Below are 21454 nucleotides of genomic sequence, written 5' to 3' on the forward strand. Positions count from 1 at the left end.
CCCTATTATTATAATTTTTTGTGGGGAGAGAGGTTCTGTTTCTTTCACTTTTTCTTCATTGCTGTATCTAATCTTCATCTCTATTTTAATCTTTTGGAGGTTCCGTTGTCTTTCTCATTTGGGCTGTATTAGGTAGCCAAGAGAGAGAGAAAAAAAAAATTCTTGTGCTTTTTTAAGGGCAAGGTAATTTTTTGTTTTCTTTACAACATAAGAAAACTTTACCATTCTTAAAGTAGATTTTGAAATTAAATTTTTTTATTAATATGACAATTATTATCCAGTATTTTGATTTCAATTTTTTATAATTGGAGTAAGAGGTGTCAATGGGCAAGGTTGGGCTAGGGGTTTTTTTACCCTAGCCCAGCCTAGCCCTAGATCGGGTTGAGATCTCTCAGCTTAGGCCCAATCCTATCAGGCTTAGCTCATTGTAATCCAGCACCAATAGACCTTGATTGGATTGGACTTAGCCTAATTAGACCAGCTCAGTCCAGTACTATTGCTTCTTTTTTTTCTTTTTTTGTGACTACTACTAGTTATATTTGATTGTTTGATCTTGATACATTGGAAAGGCAAACAAAATATTTTTTGGAGACATTTTTCCTATAAGTATCCTTTTATAATTGTTAACATATATATATATTATGATGTACTTAATGTACAAGATTGGGTTGAGCTAAGTCGGATTTAGTTGGATTGAGACCTCAACTCAGGCCCAACCCAACCCGACCTCATGCCTGAAATTCTCAATCCTAACCTACACAATGAATTGAAATCTCAGCCTAGATCCTATTCGGGCGTAAGGCGGAATAGGGTGGGTTCAGGTTGATCAAACTTTTTTGACCCCCTAATTCGTGCCATAAGACACACCTTTTCCCCCAACTCTTTATTTGAAGTCAATGTCTCGTAATGCAGTTTTCCGTCTCACCTTGTGCCTTGTCACGGCCCTGTTCTCCTACCAAGTGAAAAAAAGTCCCACGGGACGCATAATTAGATATATAGACTAAAAAAATAAAGAAAAGCAGTGAATTGCTAGAGGCACTTTTACAACGTATTTTGATACCTTTTACCTACAATCCATAATCGACAGACGTGCAAATTTCAGTTCTCCTTTGCCAGATGAGGCGATAGTAAAGAGGCACTTATAGAAACTTATGATCAGCTTATGGTAAGATGAAATGTAAAGAGCTTTGTTCCTGTGTCACACAAGCAATCCCTTATTTCCCATTAACAGATCCAACAACGATGGAGGACATTTTACACTTCTCTACCTATTTTGATCTTGAGTGTCAATTCCAATATATTCCCTTATAAAAAAACAAATGTTCACTATAGTATTATGAGGGAGATTAATACTATGACCGACTTCCTAACTAAGAAAACTCTATCGACAACGTTTACAAAAGCAGACGGTATGCCTATCCCATCTTCCGAGAAAATTAAATTAAAAAAAAAAAAGGATAAAATGGAGGATTTCTTTTTCTCTTTTGGTGTCGCGGTTTCCCCGTTGATTGTCCATTGCTCCATTGCCCTGGAGTATGTTTAGGATAAAAATCATCTGCAATTCTAATCTTGTACAATTCTGTACAATACCCCTTGAAAGGGTGACACGTGGACAAAATGGTTTGAACGACTCAAATTAATCCTATATTGATCCAACTCCAAACCAGTGAGTTAAAGTTGGATCAATGTAGGATTAATCTGAGCCGTTCAAATCACTTTATCCACGTATCACAATCTGAAGGGGGTATTGCATGGTATTGCAAGGATAAGGAATTGCAAACGATTTTTATCCGTATGTTTATAAGGATCGGTTCGGACATTTGAGAAGTCCCCGAAGGACTACCACGGGGGAGTTTTTCAACAGTTTGATGAGCATCTCGGGGGCATTTGTGTCATTCCAGAGGAGTAAGGTTTGGTACTGAGATTCTGATCTGACATTGACAAGTCAAAGAGTTCCCTCACCACACATCTTAAAATGGTTATCTCTCTCTCTCTCTCTCTTTTTTTTATTGTCCTTTTCAGGGTGAAAAAGATGGTTATCCTTCGGTCCATAGAAAAACAGGTAGGATTGATTTAGTTCTAACGATTAATGAGAGCTTAATGGATTATTCGATAAAAAATGATCGCTTGAAAAATCAAAATGTAGGTTACCTAACTCGATCGAGCTGCCATGAAGCTGTGATAGAGGGAGGGAGGGAGACCCTGAAGCTGAAAACTTGAAAGTTTAAAGAGGAGGAGGGGTGGGGAGAATCCGAGAAAGGAGGGGGAGAGGGAGAAGCGGCAGCTGTTATCAATCAGTGTGTAAGGCCTCAAGACAGGTATGGGGGTTGTCGTGGCGTGTGGGATTTTATGCATCACACCTTCTCTCAGACGCTCGAGAATCTGTAGCGTTGGTCGCCATGGAGTCGCCGTACCCAAGGTCTCACCTGCTTTCCCCTGTCTTCTGAAGCAAGCATGGTGGGCTACTACCACTAGTAGCATTAAAGATTTAGCCGGCTCCTCCGGCTTTAGGCCTCCCTCTGCAATTCCTCGCCCTTTCCATGAGCATCACGGCTTACTTTTGCAGGATATAGGAGCCACGGCGCTCGCCTTGGCAGGCGCTTATTCTCTCGTTCTCGGGTTCGACAAACTCACCAAACGGAACATTATCCAACAGGTCCGGCATTTTTCCCCCTGATCGGGCAATCTCTCTCTCTCTAGGCTGTCTGGTTGCAAGGAAAATAAGGGAGAAATTTTTATGATTAGTCATTACCTCACATCGAGTGTAAATGGAAAATAATCCAATAGGTGTGGCATTTTCCCCTTTAAAAAGGAGGACTTTTTATGATAATTTATCTCACATTGATTGTGTAATTAACTTCAAAATATTCCAAATCTTCCTTTAGGTGGAGTGTGACAGTTCATGATTTCACTACATGTTTTAAACCCTAAGGTAGAGATACACTGAACCAAAATGTAAAAGCTTATCTTTTTGCTGGGAGAGTTTTACCATTTCATTCACCCAGCCTGAGGCTGAAAGAGGAGTATGAACTCTGCTCTTGATACATCTATCATTTCCAGTATTGAGTGTCTGAAACTCTGCTCCTTATGTTACAATAAGTGTTTGGCAGAACTTCTCCTTGCTATCCTACCAAATCCCAACTTCTGGATTTTAATGGTGGCCATAGACCCTGGGTGAATGTCATTGGCTTCCTCTGCAAGCCCTTGCTGAGGATCATATCAACAGATCGCATATATCTTGAGGTCTATATTTTCAATGTTAATTTGAACTACCTACAGTCATCTTCACCATTCTTGCTTGGCATGTTTCTATCTGCTGTTGAATTATACTAAAAGAAATCAAATCACATATTTCTTGAGGTCTACGAGCTGTATTTTCCATGTTACTATGAACCCCTCCCCCCCCCCCCCCTCTCCCCCCACGCACACACACAGCCATCTTCACCCATTCTAGCTTGGCCTGCTAAAAGAAATAAAATTGACCTGTTTCTCTTCTCTTAGCTATGACGCTTTATTAGCACTTCATTCTTCTAGTGTAAGCTCTCTTCTTGGACCTTTGACCATGATAATCCAATGATATCACCACCTTGCTGGCATCCTTTGACCACCCAACCAGCCAATCCATATATCCTGTGTCCAGAGGATGAACTTTGATAATCTTCTACCTCTCAATGACATGGATAAATGAAGATCTCATATTCCAAATCTCTTAGATCTCAAATATGTTTCACCCAAAAGAAACATTTTTTATTTTTTTTTGGTTTTGATGGCAAGAACACTGTTCCTGGAATCCATCCATGCCCTGGGAAGGAGGGGCCCATTGGTAGCAGAACTCTTGTCACTCACAACATGGTGGTACTCTGATGCAGCTGGACCTCTGTAACTGTAATTAGATCCTACATCACTAACTAGAAAATTGCTACGACTACTTTATTGTATGAAAGCTAAAGGCAATTTAGAATAACAGCACACAACTCCTATTTTTAACCAAAATTCACCTGAAAATAGTTCAACACTACCCTGAAGCTCAATGTGGCACATTTTTGAAGTGCAACAGAGGGGGAATAAAAAATAACTGGTAATTCAACTGTGTCTGGTTCTGTTATATTCTGGAAAGTAGCTGAGTCATAATAGTCATAATTCCATGACTCTGTACCGTGACTGAAATGCATGATCCTGAGCCTATTGGACAGTGATTGAATATGTGATTTAACAACTTGTGATACAGAAAAATATGGACTTTGTAATTGATGATGTTGAATTGAATCAGAAAGTCTGTTCTCTCTCAGCTTGGCACATCTCTATCAATTTGACCATTACATTTTAACGGATATTATTTTCCTCCTCTTTAGAACAGAGTTTGAGCAGAAAACTAGTCCATATATTGTCGGGGTTTCTTTTCATGTTTTCCTGGCCCCTGTTCAGGTACTGTCTTCTGATTGCTTTAAATTATCTTCTTGTTTACAAGGTCACCTTTGTGCATATATGCATGTGTAACACTTAAATTGATTTAATCACCTCAATCCTAGGATAGCACCTCACCAGAAGCTCGATATTTTGCTGCTTTGGTTCCTCTTATCAATTGCATAAGGCTAATCATCCATGGCCTTTCTCTGGCCACTGACGAAGGTCTCATAAAATCTGTTACTCGAGAAGGAAACCCAGAGTAATTTCTCCACTTACAATCTTCAACTCCTCTTCAATATCTGCTTCCTGATTGCGTGAATTTTTTTGTAAAGTAGTCTGTATTCGCATTTGCAGGGAATTGCTTAGAGGTCCCCTTTACTATGTTTTGATTTTGATTTGTTGCGCGGTCATCTTCTGGCGTGATTCCCCAGTTGGAGTGATTGTATTAGCTATGATGTGTGGTGGGGATGGTAAAAACTCTCCTTGGTCCAAATTCTCCAATTGGGGCCCTTCAACTCTTATGGTCTTTCAAAATTGTGTCAAACAGGGTTTGCTGATATTATGGGGAGAAGATTTGGCGCACTAAAAATTCCATATAATATGAACAAGAGTTGGGTTGGGAGCATCTCTATGTTTCTATCTGGGTTCTTGATTTCTGTAGGGTAGGTTTTGTGCCTCCAATCCCATTGAACTAAAATGTGTACAAATGGCTTTGGATTTTCTAATAGCTGTTTTTCTTGCATGGAATTCTGTCTCTTGTTGCAGGATGCTATACTACTTTTCTGGTCTGGGGTACTTTCAGTTGGATTGGTCATGGACAGTTGAAAGAGTAGCTTTAATCTCGTTAGGTGCTACAGTTGTGGAATCCCTTCCAACAACCAAAGTCGTTGATGATAACATATCTGTTCCTTTATCAAGCATGTTAATGGCATTTCTGCTTTTCAGTTAATGTCTTCCTCACATTGAGTTCCCGTTATCAGCTGGTATCCCCAGCTTTTTAACAAAATCCTGTTTTGTATTGAAGCAGAATATTGGTGTGCTTTGGAAATACCATTAGAATCGTCAAGACGAAAGTGTTCTGAGGAAACTCCAGTCACACTAGCACAACAGTCTCTATGTATGTATCACACGCATGTGAATTTGAGAATTTTGCTACCAGTATATTTTTAAGAATGGATTAACAGATCTCCAATATTTGAGAGAGCGAGAGAGAGAAACTGAGAATGGTAATACCTTCCACAGGAGGCCATGAGGTGATAAGGTCCCCTTCAACTTCGATCCAAATACCAGATTTAAATAGCACTCCTCTTTAACTCTTAATTGCACGTTCTCCTCTTAAATTGGATAAAACCCCTTTGCCTGCACCATCCAAAATTAAGTAAAATCTGTCAGATGGAATGTGAGAGAACTCTGGGAAAAAGCCTAGTTTGCATCTTGAAATTAAAATGCAAAACAACCAACACATGGAGTCTGATGGAGACATGGTGAGTTACGTTGGAGATAGCACAGGATGAAACCTATGTTGCTCGTTCCTTGATTGTATGTTTGCGCCATGAATTGCTAACCACAGTGCCACATCTGTCTGCTGTCTGCTATGTTGGTGACCAGTAAAAGATCCACAAAAAGGTGGAAATAACTTGGCTGGCTGGATCAGCTGGAACAGACCCCAATCTGACACCTTATTCCTCCATCAACGTGGCTACATGGACCTTACAGAAACAAGGATCGCGACCTGGAGAGTGCAAGAGGTAGGGAAAGAAATCCTATTTTTATTCGTCTTCAAAGGTAAGGAAGGCACTTTGGCTTCCGTGATTTGTCATTTGTTCTTTGGGTTCAAGGCCAAAAGGAATGTTTCTTTTAACTCTTTTAACAGTGGAAGCTCATAAGAGAATAGAGAATATGATGCTTATGAATAAGGCTACGCAGCCCAACCCACTCGCCCAAAGACTGGAGATGGCATTTCGACCTGCCCACCCCTCACCAGCCGGTCAATAGATGACTACAGGTTCACCATACAGATAACCCCTCGACTGTGGACTAAAGGGCAGCCCCCATCAACAACTGAAAAAAGCATTCAATATAGTCTGTGACTCTGCCTTAGAGAAGCATTCCTTATTTCCTTTTCATCATTAAACTGCGAGGTATAATCACAATTCCACAAGGAGGACTAAAGTGCAATCAGTCTTTTGACCAAGAAACATTCTCATGCGCATAGACAACCACAAAGTTAAACAACACATATGACCATTATCAATGAGAACGCACTTCATCATTAATCTATCACAGGTAAGATTAGTACTCACCAAAAACATTACAAATACCAGATTTAAGTTTTCAAGCTTCCATAAAGCAGGTCAATAATTGGGCAAAGAATCACACAAACGCTTGCTGCCTGGCTGTTTATTGTCGAAGGAGTAAAAGCGCTTTGCACTAACTAGCACAATGTGAAAATGGTACTATGGAAATTCCCATTTCACACCCCCCCCCCCCCCCCCACAAAAAAAAATCCATTTTTTCCTGTAGTGTAAATGTTATACATGAATGATAAATCCCTCCACGACAAATATGTTTAACAAGGTAGTGGAGTTTACCACTAGTGCCTAAGCTGACCTGTAGTACATGGAGGGAAGGAGATGGCAGAGATTATAGGGAAAATCTTGGAAAATCGTAGAGAATGATGAGACCCCTTATCTTCAGCTGCAGTGGAACAAACAGTTTCCAGGTCACACCCACCCACCATCCATTGAATCATCAATGGATCCAAAAGCTATAGGCGTAGTGATCATCCCACACTAAACCCCAAATTCTTGTGGATAAAAGCTGTGCAAGAGTTCTATCAAGAAAACATAGCACCAAAACATTACCTAGAAGAATGAACAGCAGCCTTGGTGGGTTTACCACTGGGTTGAGGATCTTTAACCTGCTTAAGAACTACATCAATCGCAATGTTTCCCACACCCACCTCCATTGCCTCCCTTTCATCATCCTCTCTCCTCATCCTCTCAGAAATATCACCATCTAAAACCTGATTTTGAGAAGAAGGAACGGAAGGGTCAAGAAGCCAAGGGCCTGCACTAATCCATGGATGAAGAAGGCATTGAGCAGCCGTTGGCCGTTTCTCAGGGACAAAATCCAGTATCGGGACAAGGAAATCAGCCATATCATTTGCATCTTGCTCTCTGAATTCGTATTTCTCTACAAGCACTTTACTAAGAGGCCAGAAACGCAAGCGACGGATGTGCCTCAAGTCCCCATACCTGTTGAAGAAATCCCGAGAATACCGACCACTTAATGCAATCTGAAAACAAAAAATGTGGATCAACATGAAGTTAAAACAGGCATTTAGAACTACAACATTCGGTTCTGTAAAACTGATGCATTTACCTTGCGTGGCATCATTCCAAGTAGTTCCATCATTAGAGCCAAGTGATCCTACACAAGAAGGTTAAAGATAGTCAAGCTTGATTTTAAGCACGAACAGAAGACTTCAGCAGTTATGTTTTTGATACAAGATGAACTTAAATGTGTAGTTTAAAGGGAAAAAAGAAAAAGAATTTCCCAGCCCAAAACTTCAATTCTTTCAGCACCAACAAAAGATGTTACAACCGCTTATCCCAATACCTCAACCTGTTAAGGGCTACAACGATGGATATCAACACACGACACCACCACCCACACATGCAGTCCCACTCTCTCTCACACACACAAACACATGCTCTGCAAGTGACACCAAGGGCGCACAATGCATTGGGGCACATCAACACATAACAAACCCCTAACACTTGACGAGGAATCAAACATCTGACCTCCTGGCTCTGATAAAATATCACAACAGCTTCCCCCAAAAGCTCAAGCTGTTAAGGGCTACACCACTGTATATCCCCCACACAACAACAAAAAAAGAAAAATCAAGTTCTTAGGAAGAGCTGTACGAGGCAGCTCATGTATGGTTTGGGCTGTTTGGCAGCCAAGCCCCAGCACAAGGGCCTAGGTCAACACTTATATAGTAGCCAGGAAGTGGGCAAGATGGCAATGACATTGAAAATTTGGCATTCAAGTAGGAAACCCTTGATCTCCTCCATTTTACAGTCGTTCACACCTATTCTCTATCTAGGAAAATGCTTACCGACAAGACACAAATTGCTGAACTCCAAATTGATAAAAACTAGGTCAACACTTTACATAGTGTTGTTGCTGCTATTATTGTTATCTACAATATGTATTCGCAGTCTATGTACTTGACCCTGTTTTCAATAACTTCCAGTTACTGATAGAAATAAATGCTGACCTCAGTAATTTCGAGATAAGTCTTAACCAGTACAGGAAACAGGATCGAAATTAAGGGGGCACAGAACTCCAAAATAAAATTGAGGGTTGTAAACTATTCTGAGACATGAAAGTCTACCATGACACTTATTCAGGACCCACTGGAAGGAGGAACTCTGAGAGAAGGGATCAATGTCTAATACCATGTGTACAAAGTGTGTGGAGGTGGCGGTGGATGCAAATTGCTAAAAATCCCAAAAACTTGGTCACATCACTAAAATCCCGTTCAATATTATACCATATCAGCCAACCAATCCACCAAGGGAATGCATGGAAATTTTGTAGATATTTTCCAATATTTATAGGCTTCTAGCATTGTTCATCATTGGAATTCTATTATTTTTTAAGGTTCCTTGTGTACTTTCCATCTGCTTCTAATCAAATTGTGTTGATAGCCATCAAATAACAGAATAAAACATAAATAAATGGGCAATGGGGAACTGGCTGCCTGAAGTTGCGTGGGGATCCATCTACATGGATTTTTTTCCATGTGTCACCATCTGGTGGTCTCCAAAATCTGTGAACATTAGCCTTCACCATCATTTGACCATAGGTTGATTTTCACCCTTAAAAATGGTTACCAAATAACAAATCAACATGTCAACATGCCGTCACGCGGTAGGAACCACTTCAAGCTAACAAAGTATCACTGAAATCAGGAAATTCTAACAAAATCCATAAAGAATATCCAGATGGAAAATGACCATCCACAACTAGAATTAAGTACAGACATAATATAATAAGAGAATAAGCAGTCCACGTTATTCATGGCACGCTGTTTTGACAGAAATTAAAGAATTACAATCTTACGTACTAACAGGTTTGACAGTCAAACCCTGGTTTTTTTCATGGTGGGCAAGCCCCCAGTTTTTTTTTTTAAAGATCTATTTGGGCTCATTGCATGAAGGTTTTGTAAAGCTACCTGCATCGGGGGTTCATCCCAGTAGGTGTTGGGATCTATGGATACCCATTCTGCAGTAGTAGGAGATGCAATGGACATGGCCAATATATACAAAGTTCAATTTGAACTCTGTTAAGAGTTCAAGAGTGCTTGTAGTAGGAGATTCAACACGCATGGCCAATACATACATTTTACCGAAGTTTTCTCTTTAGTTAATAAAAATCAGAGAATACTCCACTATATACTTTGCTTCTGTGGTGCTATTTTCTCCAAAAGTGATTCCCAGCAATATTTAAGAGTGATTATGTTGATAAATACTATTTTTTTTAAAACCCTTCTAATATTTTCTTCCTTCTTGATTTTATTGGTTTCGTTCTGCAACTTCAACCCACTGCAAAACAAACCATTCCAGCAACTAATCCTTCCTTTATAAGCCTTTAAATTCAAGCACACTATCAACTATTTTTAATAACTAACCACAATCAATGTATTGAGAAAAAAACCCTCAATCACAAAATATTCTTTAACACCCCATACTAATTCCCCCTGCATCCTGTTCGGCAGCACATGAAATCGCCCTCTGTCACCAGTCTCATACAAAATTCATGTCTTTTTTATTGGATTCAAAATCCATCGGAAGTTATAGCTCAAGAAGCTTAACCACCTACCCTGCTTTCTGCACCAAAAACTCCCACCACCTGACCTATAACAACCTTTAACTCAAATTCAAAAGTTGGTACCACAAATTACAGATATACAACAATATGGATTGACGTCTAATCAGCCCTACATCCAAACCCATACTGAAACTAGAAAACAGAAATGAGCTGAATATACTAAAATGCTACATAATGGGGGAAATAATTTCAAAAATAAAACTAAATTCAAAGAGGATATCTGTGATTCCCAATTTATTTAATGCCTGAAGGGAGGTTGACTATGCCAGAAGGCCCAAGACCCATGGCCAAGAATTCCATTTATCTGATTTGGGTTTTCTAAAGGGGCTTGTTCTTCTCCAGACTCACCCTGGAAGGCTAGAAATGCCATAATATGTGCAAACAGGATCATAAATCTAAATACAGCCTGAAAGTGCCAAACCACACCTTCAAAAAAGTAATCCCAAAATGCTCTATCCAACACCTAAATTTCCCATATTTCCCCAGGATCACTCATCAAAATTGAGTTTCATATAGTTGGTGTCTCAGGAGGATGGGACCACCAACTTCCCACTGGCAAGCATGAGAGGAACAAGGTTCCTTAGATTGGAGGTCATGGACCATATCCAAGTATCCAACAAAGACTCTTAGCTCTGATTGTTCAAGGAGTTCAGTTTTATTAGTATGTTACAATGAGTGAATCAGAATTTTTGCAATGAAGAGATTTTTTGCAAGTTCCATTGAATTTAAGGAGATCCCTTTCATACAGGATATTTGCAATTTTCATTTTGTAGTAGTGTTGGTTGCAGGATTTCGAGTTGTGCCTGCAACAAGAATCCCATGGAAGTTGTTCGCTAAGAGTCCACGAACACAATTTTTTGCCATAACTGCAATTGATTACGTAACCTTCCCATGGATTGACCTCATCCTAGATGATTTGATTGCTCCACTCCTCCCAAATGCATCATAGATGAGTCTTTGCCAGACACGGACATAGTTGCTATTAATTTATCATTAAGAGGGTACTCAGTGAGTATATCTAAGAGGCTGGATAGCAACATACATGCTACGATCTCTATTTTCTTCCCAAAGTCTACAGGGGAATTCTCCAATACCGTTCTATGATTCCATCATTTCTTCCAGCTTTAATCAGGTCAGTTTATTCAGCCCATGTTGCTTGGTTGATTTCATATAGCCATTCCCTAGCAAGACTACATGGCAACTGACACCCTCTCCTATATAGTAAAAATATTAAGTACTTCTGAAACAAAATGTTAATCATTTCACAATTCCCTCTCCAGCTCCTTCAATCTTATACTGTAGCCATTCCCCAGCAAGGTATGTATTCTGTTAGTTTAAGAAACCAAACCCCTATTCTATCCACATTTTCAATTGTGGCTTAGGGGCAACCAATCACAAATCAGGAAGTACTGTATCCATGACCATCCATAAGACATAGAAGTGGACTGTAATGGCTTTTGGGATTTAATGGAAAATGGTCACACAACTTAAACAACAGGCCACCAAGAGACAGACCTCATTAGTTATAGAATCTCTCAAGTTAAATTGAAAATGTACCAGTAGAAACAATTTTTCCAATAGATAAAGAGAAACTTGAGTGCTTCCTACAGTTGGCTCGGTGTCTTGAAATTCTACACACATAGTGACTTATCATAGCCCATGAACCAGGAAAATAATATGAAAATCTCCTTCAATAGTTTTTCAGGAAGCATTTTAAGGAATTTCTCTAAAATAAAAAGCCCTCTAACAGCATATGTCAGAAAATGGCATGGTAAAATGACCAGAGTTTCAAAGACGCAAAAATTTATCCATACCTCATCCCTATCAAAGTTGTCACCACTGTGAGGATCAAAGAGAACATCGCCAGTTGCAAGCTCAAAGCATATGCAAGCAAATGACCAGAGATCCGCCGGAGTAGAGTACTTGGAACCAAGGAGAACCTCAGGGCACCGATACTGCCTTGTCTGGATATCACTGGTAAACTGTTTATATGTCCAACAGGCATTTCCAAAATCAACCAATTTGCACTTAAGGTCAACAGATGCTAACAGTTTCTGCCTTGTGGAGCGGCTCCCTCTCTTGCATACCTGACTTTCTTTACTAAAATCCTTTAATGCATCAGCAGCACTCAATGATTTATCTTTGAATACAGAAGTTGCTGAATGGTCTTCCAAGAGATGGGCATTTACTTTTGCATCAGGGGTTGTTGCTTCTGCACCTGCAATTTTGGACTCCAGTTCGGATTCCTCAGCAGCTTCCTGCCCCATGCAACCTTGAGCTGCCCGTTTAGCCTTCCGGCGGATCTTCTTCTTCTGGCTCTTTGTCAAATCGCCATTGGAGTTCTTAATATCCTTGGCAGCCCCAGACTCAAAGACGGATTTATCCTTGGTAGAGGGAAGGATGAGAGGAGCACCTGATTTTCTGGGGTCTTTTGCTGGGTCTATCGTGGACAAAAGCAGGATGTTTTCAGGCTTCAGGTCGGTGTGTATAATAGAAAGTTGGCGATGCAAGTAATCCAAACCCACCAAAATGTGGAAACAGATTTCCTTAACCACATGGAGAGGCACCCCGCGGTAGTCAGTGTACTTAATAAGGGTCAAAAGATTATCACCCAGATACTCAAAAACCATACAAACATGCTGCCCATTAGGTCCAGAGTGCTTGAAATGATCCAAAAGCTTGACGACGCACTTGTTGTCATCAGGATCCCCCTCGGCGATCTGTTTGAGGATTGTTATCTCATCCATCGCTGCCTCAGTATAGTGCTGAGCGCTCTTTTGTACTTTGAGAGCAACATGTCGCTACCGTTGAAACAGAAATCGTAGGAAAACGAAGAAAATCTCAATACAGAATTCAATGCAACAATAAAGACAGATGGATAATTAAGGAAAGGATTTCCCTATGTCACTACGTGTTTCATTATTAATCAAAGAAGATAAATAAGAATAACCCATAAGGGAAACGGAACCAGTGCCGGTTACAGAATGAATAATAATAACAACCACAACAACAACAACAACGAGAGAGAGAGATGAAAAAGAATTTGGTGGAGGGGTTTCGGAAGGCATACAGAGTTGTGAGTATCCCAAGCGAGCCAGACGGTGGAGAAATGGCCCCAGCCGAGCTTGCTCTGTACGACGTAGCGGCCGCCCTTGAATGTATCACCAATTCGCACCGCATGATAACCTCCTCGCCTGTAATCCTCCGTCCCTTCGTCCTCCGATGTGAATTCACTGCTCTCACTGCGATCCTCCTTCTGGTTGTCCCCCATTGGAGAAACACACAGCAAAAAGCGGGTGGGGGATGAGTTTGTACCAAGAAAAGTAGGAAGAACAAATATGATTTTGATGTGTGGAACGATAAGATTAGACCTTATCTCTCCAGTCAGATGTTTTCTCTTCAAAAGAGGAAGAAATGGAAAGAAAAGGTTAGGGTTCTTCAGGTACCGTAGAGGAGTACGAGAGGAGGGAACCAAAACTCACTCAACTTTTCCTTCTTTTTTTTTTTTCTTCCTATTTTTTGGTAGAAAAACTCACTCAACTCAACTCAGGTCTCAAGGAAAAGGGTCGGGAAAACAATGAAAAAAAAATATATGGGATATATATATATATATATGGAGAGGAATAGGTATGCTAGCGAATAGTGGCCGTCAGATGAAAGATAAAAGATCTCATCCGTTTGTAATTTTTGTCGTACAAAACTTGCTCAATACTGTTGCTCCATGGTCTTTCTTCCCTTTTTCTCACTAGCTCCGACTTCGGTAGCAGTTGCACTCTCTTTTTTTTTTTTTTTTGGTTTTTTCTGTTACTCCCTCTCTCCCCCTACCATGTTGAGCTCAGTTCTCTTCTTCTTCTTCTTCTTTTTCTGGTTTTTACTATTCCTCTCTCTCTCCCCCTCCCTCTGAGCTTTTTTCGACCTCGACAGCGGCTGCGACTACGGCAGATCCCGTTTCCTTTGGCCCTTTGGTGAGAGAAGCGAAAGAGAGAGAGAAAGGAGCACCGAACAAGTCGGCAGCGGCAGCATTCGGTGTGAGTTTCAGCACCGAACAGGCCCAAGTTGAGCTCAATTATTCTTCTTCTTCTTCTTCTTTTTTTCTGGTTTTTGCTGTTCCTCTCTCTCTCTCCCCCTCCCTCTGAGCTTTCTTCGACTTCGGCAACGGCTGCGGCTATGGCTGCGGCTCCAGTAGCGGCAGCGGTCCATCAACAACGGTGGTGCCAACTACTTTGCTTTCTCCGGCTGGATCCGGTGAATGAATGATTTTTCCGACGAGGAGAGAGAGAGAGAGAGAGAGAGAGAGAGAGAGAGTAAAGGAGTTGCAACCGTGCATTGAAAATTTGTTTATCTTCTCTCCATCCAACGGTTCAATTCATGTTGATCAAATCCTACGGTCAAAATGCCGCTAGCATTTCTAATTCCTAGGTACTACGCTAGCATACCTGTCCTTTTCCCACATATATATATATATATATATCTATGGGAAAATTACTTGATTACTCACTTTTGAGTTTCCCTTTACAAAAATACCCAACTTATGTTTCAGTTAACAAAATCACACAAAATTAGGTTTGGGTTTACCAAAATACCCAAAACAGTGCCCTACCTCACCATATATGGTTCTTTTGACATTTTTACCCCTCATCTACTTCTTCTTCCTCTCCCATTCACCAGCTGCAAGTTCCTCTCCCGTACAAACGGTATGGCATCACACCGTCGCCGATAGTACGGCGCTGCTGAGTTGAGTGTGAAGGACGAACAGAGGAAGAGGAGCTGGGTTTTGTCGTTTGGACACTAATGGCAACGGAAAGATCGAAGGCTTCAAACTCAGATCCTACTTTGCCTCCATAGGAGAGTTCATGTCACCTAAGGAGGCTCAATGTGTGATCAATGAACTGGATGCAGCAGGCGGCGACAATTTGACACTAGATTTTGACGATTTTGTGAAGTTGATGGAACGTGAAGGTGGGAATGATGATCTGAAAAGAGGGTTTGATATGTTCGTAGTGAAGGGTTGTGGGTCCGTTACAATAGAGGGCTTGCAGAGGATCTTCAGTCGCCTTGGAAACAAAATGTCCAATGAAGATTGCAAGAGCATCATACAGGCATTCGACCTCAACGGCGACGGTGTGATGCCGCTGTTAACAGGAAAAAAAATCCTCCTCCGCCATCGACAACACCATCTCTATCGATTCCACCACCAGAGCCTAAAAAGCTTGGTGTGCGGCTTCATGAGAGCCCTGCCCAAACCTGCCATTAATCCATCTGATGCTGCTGCTGTTGAAGGTGAGAACCATCAAAATTCGTCTACCCACTTGTGGTCCCATCCCACTAGCAGCCACACCAAGTTGTTGTTGTTGCTGTTGGATCTGATTCATCCATGACATCGAAGTTAATCTCTACATATTGCTGGATTTGAAAATCTGAAAGGGAAACCAGATTCTACTGTTGTAATTGTAGTTTTGTTTGTTGTTGGCGTTTCTGCTAGTAATCTAGGGGCACATAATCTTCTCATTGTGATGGGGTTAATAGGGATTGAACGGCACCTGCTGCAACAACATAACCACCTTGAGTCAATGGAAGCTTAGGTGATGAAATTTGTGAGATTTCCATAGGAGGGGAGAAGTTCGACGGTGTAGGGAGATTTGGGTTCGACGGGTTCTGAGGAATCAAATTAATTACATTCGTGAATCTCCGTTCCTCGCTTCCTATCTCAATTTCAGCAAGAGTTGTTGTTCTTGAGCTTTTTTCTCCCTGTGCACAGTGTGATTGCGTCCGCTTGAACAACCAACCACGACCATTGGCATGCATTGAAGTTAATGTGACCAGAAAATAGGGTTATACATTTGATTTTTTTTGTTTTTTCCTAAAGGAAGATCAGTGGCATATCAGGTACTTGGGGCTAAGGCTACAAAGGTGCTCAATGGATGGGTGTGGAGGATGAGGTGAGGAACAGGGGAGAACAGGGGAGAGATGCTCATGTGGTCAATGGGAGAGGGGAGGAGGAAGAAAAAGTAGATGAGGGGTAAAAATGTCAAAAGAACCATATATGGTGAGGTAGGGCACTGTTTTGGGTATTTTGGTAAACCCAAACCTAATTTTGTGTGATTTTGTTAACTGAAACATAAGTTGGGTATTTTTGTAAAAGGAAACTCAAAAGTGAGTAATCAAGTAATTTTCCCTATATCTATAGTCAAATTGATGAGTGAGGAGAGCCTTCGGGTTATTATCTATTAAAAAAAAAAATTTAATAATAAAATAAACAAATCTACCCAAAAAAATTCAAATAATCAAAAGACTGAAAGGGACAATTCCACCAGCAGGCCGCCCAGACCACACCACTTTGAAATGAAATGAAATGCTTTTGGTTTGTGAGTGTGTTCTGTGTTCAGAACTGAGGAGCAGCAGAAACCATTAGCTACAGCTTTTAGTTCACTCAGTAGATCAATGGAAAATAGAAATATGGAATACGTATATTACTTATTAGAAATTAGAAAGGGATCCATGGATAGATAATTGCCCAACTCAATCCCCCCGACATTTTGTATGTGAGGGTGTGAATTTATAATGAGAATTGAAAACTGAAATCAAAATCCAATTGAATTGAATCAAATAAATTCTGGTTTTTTTTTTCTTTCTGAAAAATGAATTTTCATTTAGTTTGATTTAAAATTAAAACGATCTTTTTTTCATCGAATCAAATCAAATAAAGTGTCATCCATATAGCTCGAATCAACTTCAATCATACTAAAACCCTATTATCACATATTTCTGTTGAATTTTGTGAAATTACAGTATAAAAATGGATGAAAGATATTAGATTTGACATTGTGGGATTTTATCTTCATAAAGTCGTAATTTTTCTACCAACTTTATTTGTTTTAGTAGATTATTTATACTTAAAATAAATAAAACTCAATTGATATTGATTTTGAGGTGATGGAAATTATTTGGTTTTGATTTGTACATGTTGTATCATGAGCTCGGATAAGATGAATCTGTATTGGCTGGATCGAATCGATATCTATCTTGGCCAATATCGATCCACTAGCAAGACATTAAGGAAAAATTATAATTAAAAAAAAAAACAAAATTATTAGAAAACAAGTGTAAATCCATTGATACGATCCAATAAAAGTAGTCAGATTAGTATCGTATCAATATTAATCTTGATCAATCCCAAGTTATAAAACATTGATCATGAACCAAGCCACAAATAATGGAACCAAACTTATTGACACCATTACCTGTAAGGCTATAAGGAACCGGATCCAACAATGGACTACTTAAAATCATAATCTCTTACTTATTTTAATGGTTAATGACAATGATGATAATACGAAAAGGGTTCTTAAGGAAACAACAGATAAAGTATATTAAATAGAAGCATCGAGATAATTTCATACAGGGGATGATGGTGATTTATTTCATGTGAAAAAGGATAGAGAATAAATTGATAAGACATAGGGTAATTTATTGGGATAACAATTATTTTTTTTTCCCTTCTCTCCAATCTCTGATGAACTTCTTTAAAAAAAAAAAATCTGATGAACTTTATGTATGCGTTATCTCTTTCTCACACATTTTAATTTTTTAGTAAGATTGGGATGCATGTCTAATGTCTAAGTTTCTTATTGGGACCCAACCATCATGCACTTCTGGACAGGTTCATCGTAATATCTCCCTCTCTTAGAACTTCTTTTCGTAATTATGTATCACCTACCCCACATCCTTCTACACCTACTCTATGACCCTCTATCCTAAGGGATCAACATTGAAGGCTCAGTGTGCCTATATTTTGGAAGGGGCAGATGACCGATGACCGTCTCTCTCTCTCTCTTGATGGAACTGAGGTGGCAAAAGATGATGCGTAAGGTGTGATGGAATGGTATTATTCAAAGAAAGGTAATGAAGTCATTTCATGTGAGAAGTTTTTCCATGTAGGAATGGTGGTGATTTTTGATTCTTTACCCTGTAGCAATTTCTAAAATTGGCATTTAGTTGCTTAAAGTTTTTGGTCATAGGTAAGTAAGTCCCACCCTCCCCTTGCTCTAGTCTCAAGTTTTTGACCCAATTGGAGCTCTATGATAATTCCTAATTTTTTGTTCTCTAGCTTTCCCGTGTAGGGAGGGGGAGGGGGAGATTATTGACGTTAGGAAAATGGACAACTCAACAGTAAAATTGCTTGTTCCATTGTCACATTGTAGTTTTACAATGAGAGCATGGTTTTAGTAATCAATATTAGGGATGGTATTGGTCTGAAACGATACCAATCTGATACCAATCCGAATTGATCTATCTTGGACAGATTTGCTAGAAAGGGAGTATGATAAAAGATGAGTAGAAGGTTTTTAATTGCAACGGTCATTCTACTATGTTTGTGCCCCGTGTAGGGAGAAAATGAAAAGAACTCAATTTCTCTTCATTTATGGTGAATAGATGAACTCTGTGACCATATGGGATCTGAACCTTTGATTAAACTATGGAAAGATATTTTTTTACCTCGTATGATAAAAGGATAAAAGTTAAGAATAAAAAAATTATAATAATAAAAAAAAAGGGAATGAGATTCTTCTTTAAAGAGTCCAATCAAAACAATAGAAAGGTTATTTACTGGATTTGTTACTTTATTTTAGGAAAATTACATGGTTATTCATTTTCAGGTTTTAATCCAAGGGGGTAACGCAGTTGGTGAGCAACAAACTTGGTACGAGCCGTAAACTCGAACGTCTTAAGTTTGACTCTCAGTAGGCACGCCCACTGTTAGTTAAAACGGAAACGGCAAAAAAACATAGACAATTAAACGGATAAAAACGATGAACGGTACGGTCAAAAAAAGGGTAAAAAAAAAGGAAACGTCAAACGGACGGAAACGAACGGTACGAGTATTAAACGTGTAGTTTTCAAAAAAACGAAACCAAAAAAAGGGCAATATATCATCATGTAATTTGAGAGATTATTGTCTGTATACCTGCATCTAATGTTCTAAACTACATCAACATCAAACATTCAAGCATATATCATCCAAAATATAGCATCCAATGTAAATTCCAAATTAAAACTTAATACACCATATTAAAAAAGACATGTCCAAAATATATAAAAAAAAAAACCATCCATCCATATCATCCAAGATGTCTAAAGAACTCAGTATCATTATAACAGGTCCAAAGATCAATGATAAAAAAAAAAAAAAGATCAATGAGGAGACATTAAATTACATGAAGTAGATCCTCCATCAGCTCCAGTGTCAGATGGTTCAGGTTCCTCGTACGTCTGCTCAAGCCTCTCCATTTCAAGCTCAAAGTCTACTATAGGTAATTCACCAAGATTATCTAAATCAATAGGCCTTGAATCTTTATGGAGTTGGCTTTCATAGTTCTCCCTCATCATAGAGTTCATCCTGATGTACACCAAATCCTCTAGCATCTCTGGGGCTAATCTATTTCTTTTCTTTGTTTGTGCTGCATCCCAAGCACTCCAATTACGCTCACAAGGAGAGGAACTACAAGGCTGACTCAAGATTCTACAAGCAATATTTTGAAGCACAGGAAATGCACTACCAACAAATTGCCACCAAATCCCTACAAATCAACATAAGTAAATAAATATAAGAATGCTATATTTAATTAAAAAAAATACAATAATAAACTAATTAACTAAGTCACTTACTTGGATGATTAGTTTTCATCATTGTCTGCCCTGTCATATTGAACAACAATGGACTTTTCATGCGATAATCAATGACTTCTTGCATGAATTGCTCACGATCTTCTAAAGGAACCATGATGTCCATTATAAAATCTTGTGCATTCATAAATTTAGTTCCATCAATATCAAGTCGACCACCAAACATAATAGAAGGATTCAAAAGTGCACCAAAGAGATGAACATGATGAATAATGTTCTTCTCTAACCTAAATTGAAACAAATCCATTATGGCTAAATACTTCCCTCCATCCTTCTCCACAAATTTTCTCAATGTTTCTTTTGCCCTTTCTGTTGCTTCATATAAGTAACCTGCAGTAGAACCATCTGAATCAACAAGGCGAAGAATACGAATAAGTGGCTCCATGAAAGCAACAACTTCCTTTGCCCCCTCCCAAAATGTCTCTGATTGAATTATTCCAATAGTTCTCACTGCCATTTCAGCTCTATTGAATTGAAAGGCTCTCCACTCAGATGATGCAACAAAAAGCCTCAGCTCATTCTCAACAACAATAAGAGACTGCAGCATAAAAAAATAAGTACCAAACCTTGTCTTGCAAGGCTGCTTGATATCTCTATTGTTGGTGAATTTTCTCATCAATGCTACAATACCTGTGTGCCTGTGAATATAATCCACTACAAGTTTTCCATCTTCTATAACTTCCCTCACCCATTTAACTTTTTTGTGAATATCTTTCAAAAGCAGATTAATCCCATGAGCAGCACAATTTATTCTATATATATGACGCCATTTTCCAGACAACATATCACCACAAGAACAAAAGTTAGAACCATTATTTGAAATAAATTGCACAACATTCTTTGGTCCAACTTTTTCAATGACATCAGAAATTTCATTGAAAAGAAATGTGGAAGTTAATCTATTTATACCGCACTCAATACATTTCAAAAACACAGCACCCCCAGGAGAGTAAGCAATCACATTAACCCATGACCTCTTCTTTATGTCAGTCCAAGAATCAAACATAATTGTGCAACCTGTGATATCCCATGTCGCCTTTATACTGCTAACATATTGCATGATTTTCGCTTTTTTTTTCAGGAATCAAACTGGTCCGAAGATTGCTATAACTAGGTACAACATAACTTGTACCATAAGCACATGCACCTCTTAGCATCTCAATAAAAGAATTTGTCTGAATAACATTGAAGGAAATGTTATTATTGACAAAAAAATCAGTTACCAACATGTCCAATGATTTCTTGTCTTGCTTAGCAGCCATCTCTAGCATTGTGGGTTGATATGCAACCCTAACATGAGGCATAGACGGTGTGCTACTTGTGGAACCCATTCCACTTTCAAGAGAATCACTCATTCTTTTCTTAGCAGATCTACTCAAATTAAATTCTGCCAGGGCATCAGCTTGAATGTGCTCAGGAACTTGGGTGCAAATTTGAACATCATGTCCAGGTTGACAAG

General features: G+C 39.3%; 3 protein-coding genes across 5 annotated transcripts; 1 reads left to right on the forward strand and 2 right to left on the reverse strand.

The window, feature by feature from the left end:
• The first annotated feature begins 2107 nt into the window (after positions 1-2107).
• On the forward strand, positions 2108-5494 carry LOC122086345 (probable phytol kinase 1, chloroplastic). 3 transcript variants are annotated; one of them, XM_042655108.1, is made up of 6 exons: positions 2108-2656; positions 4358-4425; positions 4535-4666; positions 4762-4868; positions 4955-5069; positions 5173-5494. In XM_042655108.1, exons 1-6 carry the CDS (start codon positions 2321-2323, stop codon positions 5354-5356), a joined length of 942 nt encoding a protein of 313 aa, XP_042511042.1. In that variant the 5' UTR covers positions 2108-2320; the 3' UTR covers positions 5357-5494. The 3 variants fall into 3 exon arrangements, with proteins under 3 accessions (XP_042511042.1, XP_042511043.1, XP_042511041.1); XM_042655107.1 differs by having other exon boundaries at positions 2110-2656; positions 4762-4877; XM_042655109.1 differs by lacking the exon at positions 4358-4425 and having other exon boundaries at positions 4530-4666; positions 4762-4877.
• A 1154-nt stretch (positions 5495-6648) lies between these two features.
• Positions 6649-13869, reverse strand: LOC122086344 (serine/threonine-protein kinase spk-1-like). The gene is made up of 4 exons (XM_042655106.1): positions 13382-13869; positions 12126-13112; positions 7792-7839; positions 6649-7705 (listed from the first exon to the last, which is right to left on the reverse strand). Exons 1-4 carry the CDS (start codon positions 13580-13582, stop codon positions 7268-7270), a joined length of 1674 nt encoding a protein of 557 aa, XP_042511040.1. The 5' UTR covers positions 13583-13869; the 3' UTR covers positions 6649-7267.
• A 5549-nt stretch (positions 13870-19418) lies between these two features.
• On the reverse strand, positions 19419-21139 carry LOC122085545. The gene is made up of 2 exons (XM_042654021.1): positions 19978-21139; positions 19419-19889 (listed from the first exon to the last, which is right to left on the reverse strand). Exons 1-2 carry the CDS (start codon positions 21053-21055, stop codon positions 19504-19506), a joined length of 1464 nt encoding a protein of 487 aa, XP_042509955.1. The 5' UTR covers positions 21056-21139; the 3' UTR covers positions 19419-19503.
• Between the last annotated feature and the right edge of the window lie 315 nt (positions 21140-21454).

Source organism: Macadamia integrifolia, chromosome 8 (genome assembly GCF_013358625.1).
Source record: "Macadamia integrifolia cultivar HAES 741 chromosome 8, SCU_Mint_v3, whole genome shotgun sequence".
NCBI lineage: Eukaryota > Viridiplantae > Streptophyta > Magnoliopsida > Proteales > Proteaceae > Macadamia > Macadamia integrifolia.

Bases quoted from the DNA above. Each gene is read 5' to 3' on its own strand.
- LOC122086345 (XM_042655107.1), top strand. From the start codon at position 2,321: ATGGGGGTTGTCGTGGCGTGTGGGATTTTATGCATCACACCTTCTCTC. The intron at 2,657-4,357 runs GTCCGGCATTTT...TCTTTAGAACAG, and splicing joins AACGGAACATTATCCAACAG to AGTTTGAGCAGAAAACTAGT. The intron at 4,426-4,534 runs GTACTGTCTTCT...ATCCTAGGATAG, and splicing joins TTTTCCTGGCCCCTGTTCAG to CACCTCACCAGAAGCTCGAT.
- LOC122086344 (XM_042655106.1), bottom strand. From the start codon at position 13,582: ATGGGGGACAACCAGAAGGAGGATCGCAGTGAGAGCAGTGAATTCACA. The intron at 7,840-12,125 runs GTATGGATAAAT...CTTCTTGTGTAG, and splicing joins ACAACTTTGATAGGGATGAG to GATCACTTGGCTCTAATGAT. The intron at 7,706-7,791 runs GTAAATGCATCA...TTTTGTTTTCAG, and splicing joins TTGGAATGATGCCACGCAAG to ATTGCATTAAGTGGTCGGTA.
- LOC122085545 (XM_042654021.1), bottom strand. From the start codon at position 21,055: ATGCAATATGTTAGCAGTATAAAGGCGACATGGGATATCACAGGTTGC. The intron at 19,890-19,977 runs GTAAGTGACTTA...GTTGATTTGTAG, and splicing joins GATGAAAACTAATCATCCAA to GGATTTGGTGGCAATTTGTT.